General features: G+C 43.9%; 4 protein-coding genes; 1 reads left to right on the top strand and 3 right to left on the bottom strand.

Moving 5' to 3' along the window:
• Positions 1 to 904: 904 nt before the first annotated feature.
• On the bottom strand, positions 905 to 2,515 carry FFUJ_03643 (related to glutamate decarboxylase; the record flags this gene model as incomplete). XM_023575512.1 has 6 exons in its annotated part: positions 905 to 1,026; positions 1,080 to 1,537; positions 1,604 to 1,778; positions 1,831 to 2,156; positions 2,208 to 2,306; positions 2,367 to 2,515. The coding sequence occupies 6 exons, from the start codon at positions 2,513 to 2,515 to the stop codon at positions 905 to 907; spliced, it is 1,329 nt and encodes a 442-aa protein (XP_023428682.1).
• Positions 2,516 to 3,523: 1,008 nt separating this feature from the next.
• FFUJ_03641 (AM-toxin synthetase (AMT)) lies at positions 3,524 to 7,330 on the top strand (the record flags this gene model as incomplete). XM_023575511.1 has 3 exons in its annotated part: positions 3,524 to 4,027; positions 4,085 to 5,373; positions 5,443 to 7,330. The coding sequence occupies 3 exons, from the start codon at positions 3,524 to 3,526 to the stop codon at positions 7,328 to 7,330; spliced, it is 3,681 nt and encodes a 1,226-aa protein (XP_023428681.1).
• Positions 7,331 to 8,726: 1,396 nt separating this feature from the next.
• On the bottom strand, positions 8,727 to 9,391 carry FFUJ_03640 (uncharacterized protein; the record flags this gene model as incomplete). XM_023575510.1 has 3 exons in its annotated part: positions 8,727 to 8,810; positions 8,868 to 9,053; positions 9,107 to 9,391. The coding sequence occupies 3 exons, from the start codon at positions 9,389 to 9,391 to the stop codon at positions 8,727 to 8,729; spliced, it is 555 nt and encodes a 184-aa protein (XP_023428680.1).
• Positions 9,392 to 9,909: 518 nt separating this feature from the next.
• On the bottom strand, positions 9,910 to 11,197 carry FFUJ_03639 (uncharacterized protein; the record flags this gene model as incomplete). XM_023575509.1 has 2 exons in its annotated part: positions 9,910 to 10,205; positions 10,663 to 11,197. 2 exons carry the CDS (start codon positions 11,195 to 11,197, stop codon positions 9,910 to 9,912), a joined length of 831 nt encoding a protein of 276 aa, XP_023428679.1.
• Between the last annotated feature and the right edge of the window lie 239 nt (positions 11,198 to 11,436).

The following is an 11,436-nucleotide window of genomic DNA, read 5'->3' as shown; positions in this document are numbered from 1 at the left end:
TTACTTAAGATTTAGCTTATTATTTATTTACCTATTTTAGCTTATTATAATAACCTAATTACTTAAAAGGTTATATTTTTAATATTAATTAATAAGGTAATATTAATCTATATTAATAATAAATAATATAATTACTTAACTTTCTATTTTAATAGTTTAAATTATAATAATCTATTTTTAGTTTTTAAGTTATATTAATTTTAGCCTTTTTTATATTTTTAAATCTATAATAGCTATTCTAGCTATAATAAGGCCTATTATAAAGCCAGTTTTATTAAAGTTTTAAATATTATTTACTTAAATATTATACTTTATAATTATATTTTATATAAGCCTAAACTAGCTATAAATAATAATTAAATCTTTATATTTAGCTCTTTAATAGTTATATCTTTAAAATAAATATATCTTTAGCTTTAATTATTACTTTATAAAGTTATAAATTTAATACTTATTAATAGGTAATATATTATAGTTAGTTAGTAAGAAATTAGCTATTTCTTTTATAAAATATAGTTATAAAGGAAATCCTTATAAATTTAAATTAAAAATAAATTAAACTATTATTTACTTTTTTAAGTTAAATAATTTTTATAAATTTAAAATAGAATTATATTATAATTAAATACTATTATAATAGTATTATAATATATTATAAGGTACTTTATAGTTATTTATAGTATATTAAATACTAAAGTTTAGGTTATTTTAAAGGGCCTAAAGGGCAAAAAGTATTCTAGCTTTATTTAAAGACTGTAATATATTAAGTTATTAATAATTATCTAATTAAATAGAAATATTATAAAGTAAGGGATTTTTAGCCTACTTACTTATCTGGCCTACTTGCTTATTAATCACATTATATCTTTTAATATATTCTTTTATAACTATCTATAATTAAAATTTAAAGATTGAGTAATGAGAGAAGTTCGGTGATAAATGAATCCAGCACGGTAGGCTTAAGGCTTGGCCTTATAACAACTCGCAAAACCTCTATGTCCTCTCCATGGGTAGGTAGTTTAGAGCCTAAAGCTATTGTCAAACGCAATAACGAACAGAAAGACCGAGTATTTACTTACATGGAACACTATAACCCTTATCGAAGAGTTGATCACTGATCCACTGCTCAGTAAATTCCGGACGTTGGTCTTGTACTGCAGGATTTACACGGAATACAACTACAGGTAGAGTGTTTTCCGTGGTCCTGTGGGATTCACTGATGCATGTGAATATTCCCGTTCCTTCCAAAGTCTTGCCTAGAGCACTAGATCGCTGTAATAGATCTTGGATGATGTTTTCAAACCCTTGACGACCTAGACGAGCTAAATGATAATATTGGATTAACACGCTACTTGAAGATTGAGAGTATCGGAGTGTTGGAAGCTCATGGTGGCCTGAAAGGTATGAAGATTGGTGGAGCATGTCCGAGGGTAAGAATCTCTGGTCGCGCCATATAATCCAGCCCAAAGCCGCAGCTGTAAGACCGAACTTATGGCCGGACGCGTTTATAGAGATAACGCGGGGTATAGTAAAGTCCCTGAAAGGTCAGTTTAGCAAAAGGTTATGACTCGCCTATAGGCATTATTATCATCGCTGGACTTACCATCGATTAGGTTTCCCACAGTTGAATGGCGCAACGAATCCACCACTGGCTGCATCAACATGAATGGGAATATTACGACCATGCAACTGTTCGTAGTTGTCGAGAACGGTATTGACGTTCTCTATTGGGTCAAAATGCCCCGTATACGTATTACCCAATACCAAGACAACCCCAACTAAACATTTGTCAATGACTTAAAGACCAATGAAGCGTCTTGACTAACTTACTTGTAGAATTATCCAATAGTCCCTGCATTTTGGACGGGTCAAAGCTATAATTACTTTCTGGCCCTACGTCCACTGACCGAATCTCAATGTCGTTTGCTTTAGCTGCATTTGTCACCGCGACGTGAGCATGACTTCCTGTGATTATATTGAGTGTTGGACCATTGAAAGGGGCCACGCCTCCGTTTTCTGCCTGCCATTTTCGTTTCATAGCCAGAATTGCAAGGAAGATGGCCTCAGAACTGCCAGACGCCGCCCAACCAGTCGGCTTCTCGTTGCATGATGCACCCCATACTGTTCCTAGTATTTCAACGCACCGATCATGTATCCTATTTATGATTAGAAACTTGGACATCCATTGACTTCCCATATGTACTTACTCGCGAACACCAGGGTATTCGTTTTGGCAAGCGAGGTTTTTCTTGTAGCTCTCCATAAGAAGCCTTTCTCCAATATCGTTCAGACCAGTAGATACGAAACTGTATACGTAAAGTCTCAGCAATTAAAGGGGGGAGAAATGGGGACTTGAATTAGCTAACCTCCCAAGATTGTGCTCGGGGTCTATATCATGCTCAAGCAGACGATCAATACCCGATTTAACAAACGACGCTGGCAGCCCATTGCCAAGAGTGTCTGTTGGAAGGCCAGCAAAGATTTCTTCGGAACTCTGGTATCTGTCTGGGTCCATTGCAAGTATCAACAGTTTTTGTGACTTTTTAGAAAAAGGGGGATATATGATTTCTGTCGAGAGTTAACAAAATTGCTCTTTATATATGCCTCTAGGATGTCAAAAGAACGTAGGGTGTTAAGGCCAGCTTGATTTCTACTTCAATTTGATCTGGCACATCTGGAATGAGATCATGGAAGTTCCTTGTTTTTTGTCTCCCGGGCATATAAGTTGGAGCTGCGGCGTCAGGAAGCCTATCTAGCCAATTACTAGTAACTAGCTTTTTTTCGACTTGGACATCATTGTGTGACAACAATTCACACGGCACATCTGCCGTAGGTCTGTACACCCATATCGTATCTTGAGGCCAGCATGCTGCACTGAGCGAACAAAAGATGTCTCATGTGGCACACTGTGGTGGAGACCCTATCGACAAATGATTTCTTTGTTGTTTATGCATTGCCAGCCCTCGACCAACGAACACCAGTGGAAGTATTACGCGCTACTGCAGAGTGAATATAACGACACGGCAGAGAACGCCACAGGCATTGTCATACGCCGCAGCATTTCCAATTACGATAACAGCCGGTCCACCAACTTTTCTATTTCTATGACGTTGATGAAGCTATTCATCTTTCACGCGAAGACATCCAAGCTGGCCAGAATGACGCATTCTTGAGGCCCATCTTCTGTCTTGCATTTCCAAGGTTTTCACCACAGTTATGATGCAATTGTCTCGGCATCCGTTCATTCCGGATGAACTGGAGAGAGATACTTGAAGCGGTATCCAATTGTAAGACGACAAAAAGATTATTGCGTAGCAATAAACATTATCAGTTGGTTTTCACCTCGTGTTCGTACTACTATCGAGGTATCTGATAAACCTTGAACAACGATATATAACGAGAGGTAATTCCCTTCTAAATCTTTATAGATTGTAGAGCAAAAACTAAACTTTTAGCTTAAACACATTTATCCGAAAATTTCTTTTGAATTTCTTTATACCTCCACCTTTCACCAAATCTAACGATGCATTCCACCAAAACTGATACGACAACTTCGGCTGGTTCCTCAGATAGGACACTTTGGTCTCATTCTACTGACGGATCTCACTCATCGGACGGCCATCCTGTTTTGAGTTTCTACCATCGTGAAGCTCGTATTGCAATGAAAAAGCTCAATGAATTCTGCAAGGCACATGATGCAACTCCTCAATCTGTGTGTTTCACTACCTGGTCGATTGTACTCTACCACATGACAGGGCAAAGTGACATTTCTGTGGATGTTGAAAGTCACTATCCGATGGCTCTTGCAGAGCGACCTGAATGTAGAACATTCAATATGACACTAAGGAGTACTACAACACCACTTGAGCTGATCACCCAGTACAAAGTGTCTGAAATTTCATCGTCTAGGGAGACGGCAACTCAGGAACCAAGCATCTCAAACGTCAAAGACAAGCACATGTTCAAAATGATACAAGAGGCAAAGGTGTTCCAAGATGAGCTCGATAAAACAGTTTCCTCTAGCCTTGTAAGCTCACAATCATGAAAGTAAGACGGGCCTGGAGCTCATAACTAATGATAACAGGATTACGTTTCCTACGCCCATTTGTTGATCGAATCGGATACTGCTACGCTCAAGTTTCTTTGGAGAAACGACCTCCAAGATCAGGAAGAAATAGCCAATATCCTCGATCATACATATAACTGTATACTTTCCCAGCCAGACGCTTCGATACAGTCGATGGGTAGTCCTACTCTGAGACAACTAGAACTACTTTCCACCGAGCCTGAAGCAGACTCAAGCTTCAACATCCTGGACCTGTTTTGTCTTACAAGTTCCACGTTCCCATCCAGAACAGCTATCAATGCATGGGATGGCGATCTATCATATCAGGAACTTCAGAATACTTCAGAACGATGGGCCAAAGCTTTGCTATCACTTGGCCTGACTACAGGTGATAGAGTTATCCATGCGTTTGAACAATCTCGGTCCGCAATTGTTGCCTGGCTGGCCATCCTCAAAGCTGGTTGTACCGTCGTGCCGATAAACCTACCAACACCAACTGAGAGACTCAGAACCATCATCGACTCGACAACATGCAAAGCAGCGATTTGTGACACGACCGGCTCTTCACATATTGGCCCCATTTCATTGCTTTTGCTTACCCCATCCGACCTAGATACAAGTGGTAAAGAAGGCAACATTGAACTCAGAAAAGTCAGTACTTCGAGCATTGCCGTTATCATTTTTACCTCAGGATCTACCGGCCAACCCAAAGGTGTCATTCAAACACACGGTGCCATTGCGAGTAGCCTAGTAAAGGTCACGAAGGTATTGGGACTGGATGAAGAAAGCAAGTTTCTGCAGTTTGCTCCGCATTGCTTTGATGCAAGTATCTGCGAGATACTCGGCACACTTGTCACCGGTGGCTGCTTGTGCATTCCAGCCCCTGATAAAAAGCTAAAATACATCGCCAAAAACATCAACAGGATGGAGATTACCCATGCCATCTTGACACCTACAGTTGCAAAGATGTTATCGCCAGATCGCGTGCCAAGCCTCAAAAGTCTGAGTGTAGGTGGGGAGCCTTGTTCTTCGGACCTTCGTGAAACTTGGTCGCCTCATTTACAGTTCAACATCTTATATGGCGCGACCGAGGGTGGAGTGTGGGATACCATCAAGCGTGTCAGTCCTGATGACGACTTGAGCGCTCCCAGCATCGGGTTTCCCATCAACAGCCGCGTTTGGATAGTGCATCCAGACGACTGGACTATGCTCTCCCCTTTAGGGGTTCCAGGGGAGATATGCATCCAAGGGCCAGAAATCGCTTCAGGCTACCTTGAAGACGAGAAAAAGACCGAGGAAGCTTTCAGGCTAAACCCCCCCTGGCTAGCCACAGAACAAGGCCCTCTGTCAGGTTGCTCCCGGATCTTTCGAACCGGCGATCGTGGACTAGTCATGAAGGATGGTAGCCTGCGTATCCTTGGTCGCATAGATCGCCAAGTTAAGATTAACGGCCAGCGAATCGAACCTGGAGAAATCGAGGAAACATTGAGGCAACATTTACCTGATCACCTAAATGTATTTGTTGACACCTTCACACCTCGAGGAGATAAATCAAGGCTAGTTGTGTTTTTCTCCCATGGAACGAGCTCTGAGCCTTCCCTGATGCAAGAAACCGACCTGGACCCGGCGGCTCGTGATGCCATTCGTTCGTCTCGAGACGTTCTACCTGACATCATGGTGCCGTCAGTGGCCATCCCCATCACAGCCTTCCCAATGACCCAAACGAACAAGGTCGACCCTCAAGCAATTAGGAAACTTGGTACTGCCTTCTTCGATTCCCAGAATATGTCCTCCCCTCCGAGTCATGCCACTAGAGATTCAAAATCTGAGAACAATAACAGAACAAAGGCCGAAAATGTCGTCCAAAAGTTCTTGCACGAACTCGGAAATGGCTGTACAAAAGCCTTGGAAGATCCTAAAGCTACTTTGAAAGACTTAGGTATCGATTCTATGGATGCGGTGTCATTAGCCTCAACTTTAGAACGGGAAGCGCATATCGATATATCTGCATCCAAGCTCATGGACCCAAACTTTCGCGTTGATGACCTCGCCGACGTGTCTGAAGACGAAGGCAAGGACGGAAGAAGTCTCTTAAACAGCGAGATCGACAAATGGACAAAGAAGCTTAGCAAAATTGGCTGCTCTCGAGGTCATTGTGTCCTCTTGACAGGCCCTAACGGATTTCTTGGCCGAGAAATTCTACGTCAAGTCCTTCAGTGCCGTCTGAAACCAACAGTTACTTGTCTGATGCGAGGTAAGGATTACCATCACGCTCAGGAAAGGTTTTTCAACAGTTGTCGAGAACTTTCTTGGTGGAGTGACTCGCTTGAAGAGCGTGTGCAAATTTGGGTCGGTGATCTGACCCAGCCTCAAGCCGGTCTTGATGAGCGCCAATGGGATACTATCTTTGGCCTAAATGGTCAGCCTCGACAATTCGATTTTATCATCCATAATGGGGCAATTGTGAACTGGCTAGAGCCTTACGGATCCCTTCAAAAGACCAATGTGTTTAGTACACACGAGTTTCTCGCCGGCTTCCTACAATCACAGGACCCTCCCCAGACTATTTATGTATCTGGTGGCTATCTGTCTGGCTTTGAAGAAACGCGCGAAGAGTTGGTGGAAAAGATCAGCCAACTGCCTGCCTATGACCAGACAAAGTTTGTGTCTGAGGTTATGGTGACGCATGTACAGTCGATGATGGACGTGGGGGGAAGTCGTCTATGGACATTCAAACCTGGATTCATCGTTGGGTCAACCGAAAATGGACATGCTCAGACTGGCGATACACTTTGGCGTATGGCCAAGGCATGCGTCCAAGGTGGATCCTACAGCAAGGATGATGCCTGCAATTGGATCACTGCTGCTGGTGTTGATACCGTCGCATCTATGCTCGTTGATCGGATGTTGTCACCAGTGTTTGACTCATGTGCCACGCAAACCCAGAAGCTACTTGATGGAGTATATCTCCAGGAAATATGGGATATTCTGGAAATGATGGATATACATCTTCGGCCTTTAAAACATGAAGAGTGGTTTGAGGTGATTCAGAAGGGCCTACAAGAAAGGGGTAAGTCACATCCTTTATTTCCATTAAAAGAGTGGTTCAGAGAAACTAGAGGCTTCATGGGGATAGAGAAGCCAGCAAGTGACATTGTCAGTGAAGAGAATTGCCGCAAATCTCGAGAAGCGGTAGTGAGAAGTTTGGAGTTTTTAGCCTCTTCAGGTTTCTTTAGTGATGGAATAAGTTCTACCACCACTTAAATACCGAGTTCTAGGTAGATTATATAGAAAATTAATGATCTTTTTTTATAATTGCATTTATTTTTAGGTATTGTCTGGTTGGGGTTAGCCCGCTGATGCTTTCCACCATCATATGACCGCTCTGGTATGTTTGTACACTGTACTTACATAAGTATTGTACTGATATGATGCGCCTTGTGCGTCTTGGCGAGTCGTCGAACAACTTAGCGGATCTCTTCAATACTATGGCATTCCTTGGTTTGAGTATTTCTTCAGGGCCTTCACTTCTAGTTTGCCAGTATCAACGCCACAGGATAACGAAGCTATACTGCTCTTTAACCTTATGGCGAGCAACGATTTCTATAATTGAGATAGCCATGACATTTTTGGTGTCTTGCAATGGGATTATTCAAGGTATATTAAACTTATTCTTTCTCCAGGAACACTTATTTCTGTGTCCCATCTCAGAATATCTTCATCTCCTGTACTAAGTCTTGATCACCATATACGTCCTAACAAATACTACACTGATCAATAACATCATGGCCACGAGGGAGTTACTCATCGTCATCCTGAACCACACCAACGAGGAGCTCACCGCAGAGCCTGAATGGTCACATCTCAACCGTGGCAATTGGACCAAAAGTCCAGACTGACAGCCACCACAGACAATCCTAACAGGTGAGACTGGCATGCTGCGCTGCAAGTCGAGTCACATAGGCGGAGGTATCGACGGTTCAACCACGTACCGCATCATCGGATTCGAAGGGAGAAACGAACTTCCGTTTATGTGGAGCGTACAGTATGTCGGGGCAAACAAATTCGACGCCTGTTGTGCTGTATCCGACTTCACAGTTGAGGTCTTGGGCAGGCGGGGTAAGGAGGCGGTGGTTATCTTTGTGTTTGGTGAGTCTGATGCTTGTTATTTTGGCAGTGAATGCCAATGACTTTGCAGGACCCGCGAAGATGGCAGATGTGAGACCCGATAATGGTGTGTGGGCAGCAGTGACTAGATATCCTGTTGAGTGCGCTAAGGGTCTTGTTGGTGGCTTCAACCATCATTGAATCAACAAAATGTCATTTCGTTTATGAGTTATTGGCGGGTTGCTTTGTAACAGTCCGAGTAAGATTAACTAGATAGTATTTGCCGCAACAGGTTCAGTCTGTTTACGTTGTGGCATATTCCGCGGATCAATGGAAGTATATACTTCGGCTTCCGCCGTTTGTGGCTGCTTACTCCAAACTTGAACGTTACCCCGCATGCCCCTCCCCAAGCTCAAACGGTGTGAGATGGATTGTGGCCTAGACATTGTCTGCCGGTTCAACATTTCGCTGACAGCCATGGACTTTTGGGTCGCCTCTTGAGTACAAGAATTATCAGTAGACCGTCTGAATACTGTAATGGAATGATTCATGCTTACTTGGCAAGCTTTTCCGCATGTTGCTTCATATCGGCTTTTGTCTCGTCGAGCTTGATATAAGTACGGAAAACGTATATGCCCTATATTTGGTCGCATTAGCTCTGTCGCTTTTTTGCTTGACATGGAAAATCACTCACAAGAACGCCACTCAGAAGATGGAGAAACCACGCAATGAATGCAAAGGCAAGGGCTGTCCTCCACGAGGCGCAACCCGCCGTGTCAACATTCACGTTCCCCACAGGTCCAACTCGCCAGAAGCGTCCCCAGTAGTAGCCCCAATAGTTGTAATACCAACTCGCAGAACAGGTATGACTACCGGTTCTCTGCGAAGATTAGATCAGTAGATGTTATCAGCTGCGGGATGAAGGGGTATTACCGTCTGAAGCAAGCAGTATGCCACGAGCCACATGACAAACATGACAAAGTCAAAGGGAAAGCCCAAGAACATGGCCTTGAAAGGCGGGCAGAAACAGATGGAGTAAATGATGCCGAGACATGCGACGACGATGGTGTAGATGATGCGTCCGTCGACATGTGCTTCAGCGATGCCCGCGAGGTAGCAGAAGCGCGAGAGGATACCCAAGACAATTATGGCGGAGGATAGCTCGCAAAGACGGAGAATAACAGAGATTATCTTGTGCGCGACACCGGTTTCTGCCATCTCGGGAGAGTCAGGATTGAAGATATAATAATGTTGGAGTTTATTCGAAGTTTGGTGTTTTGCTACTGAGGTCATCACGAGAGTACCGAGCGAACAGTGCTATATATATTCATGAACGGTCTGATCAATGACTACGGTAACGCTACTTCTGATTGAAGTATTTTATGTATGGATTCAAGATGTTCTGGGCTCAGTGTTATGTTTGCCCGCTGTCGTATCATATGGCAAACAGTTTCAGCCACTGCAAAGCCATTCGGTGAAGTGGATTGGGATAAGACATAGGTCTATTCGGTAAGTTACCATCACATGCAAGAAGATGCAACTTTACTGCCGACAAACAAGTCATGTATCGTGGCGCTTGTCAACCAGAGCTGACACAGTGCAACTATATTCATTTATTGGAGAATAGCCGAATGGAACTAGATATGTAATAAGCCATAGCCTCAGTATGACGTGTTTTCTCAACCTTGACTTGGCTGACCTGACAGGCAACTCGTAACAACATATGCTGTGGCACATCAAACACCCAAGCCCCTGTGCTCGGCATATTGCGCAAACTCTTGATCCTTCTCCAACTGGGCATAGCAAGGCCCCCCCACACCACAGCAGACTGCGATATCCTGATCGCCACTAGCATTCCAAACTCCGGCTCTAGACGGAAGTACAAAGAAGAAGGCTTCAAAGTTCGGATGTGGCCATCGGAATGCGCCAGGCTTACCAAAGCCAAAGCCAAAGCCAAAGTCATGGTTGTCGTATGACTTCATGGTATGCCAGCCAAAGGCCATGTAGTCGAGATTAAGCAACCAATGCATGTCTGGCTCACACCATTAGAGGTTTGAAGACCTAGGTGCATATCTGATCGGGTCTGATATAGATTCTGCGTTGATAGAGTTGGTGCTCTCACGAACTGCTTGAGCAAGAACTGTCAGGGTCACCTCTAGACCACCAAGAACCTATGAAACAGTAATAGCCTTGAACTGTAGAATGGCAATTTTAGTGCCGATGTATCGATCTGAAATGGGCAAGTCAGTACGTCCATTTCCCAGAGAGGTAATGAGGTTCAGTCATGGAAGGCGTGTGTGTATCAAGATCTATAATGATGAAATAGCATTCGTGCCGTTGTTTGAGACAGATGCTGGGCTCCGTTTAATCCTTTTGCTATCGACTATTGTCCGTCAAAGATTGCCGTCTCCCGGTCCACTTCACCCGTACAAGCTCTGCCCGCTCAGAGACATCCAATACCGTCCGAGGCACCACACAATACCCCAAACCAAGCTCATCCAGCATCTCACAAAAGTTGTAAAAAGTTTGCATCCATTCATCATCGCTCCCAGGCATCAGCCGCACGCCATCATCCATGAGCCACGGTGTGCCGGCTTCACAAACCACAATCAGAGACCTCTCCATTCTCGCCTTGACTTGTTTCCACGCATCGAGCTCCTGCAACTGTTCAACTGCACCTGGGGCGGCATATCGCTTTGCGTAGACTAATGGGTCGAACCCGGAACGGTCGGAGACGAACCAGCTCGAGGTCTTGAGAGCTTCCTTCTCGGCTGCTGCTTGCGCTTCGAGGATGAGCTGCTGGAGTTCGAAGCACCTGGTCGTTGATGCTCGGATATCTTCAGCTGAGTATTTATGTTTTGCGAGAACAGTTCTGGCCACTTCGGAAACTATTTGTGGCTTGTCAATTGATGTGTCGGCGAGCCAGTGCTCTAGATCACTCTGAAGCTTGTTGACGAGTGTTGTCTTGCCTGTGGATTGAGGGCCGATGATGTAAATATTGGGGATACACGACTTTGAAGACATGGTGAGCTTGGTGGGAATAAACGTGATTACTTAGACTCTCTGAAAGTTGAGGAAGTGAGGGGGTCAGCATGCCATGTAACACACCAACGTCCAATGATAATGGCGATGATTCACCGACCGCGCTGAGCTCAATTCCATTGGATGACCTCATCTGCCGTTTTCTCTCATTTCTCAAGGCCTCACTCTTTCGTCTCCTCATCCGGAACTGAATCTCAAGCCCCTCTCTCAAGCAGCCAGCT

The sequence above is a fragment of the Fusarium fujikuroi genome, chromosome FFUJ_chr03 (genome assembly GCF_900079805.1).
Source record: "Fusarium fujikuroi IMI 58289 draft genome, chromosome FFUJ_chr03".
Classification (NCBI taxonomy): Eukaryota; Fungi; Ascomycota; class Sordariomycetes; order Hypocreales; family Nectriaceae; genus Fusarium; species Fusarium fujikuroi.
This window is presented reverse-complemented; position numbering and strand designations above follow the sequence as displayed.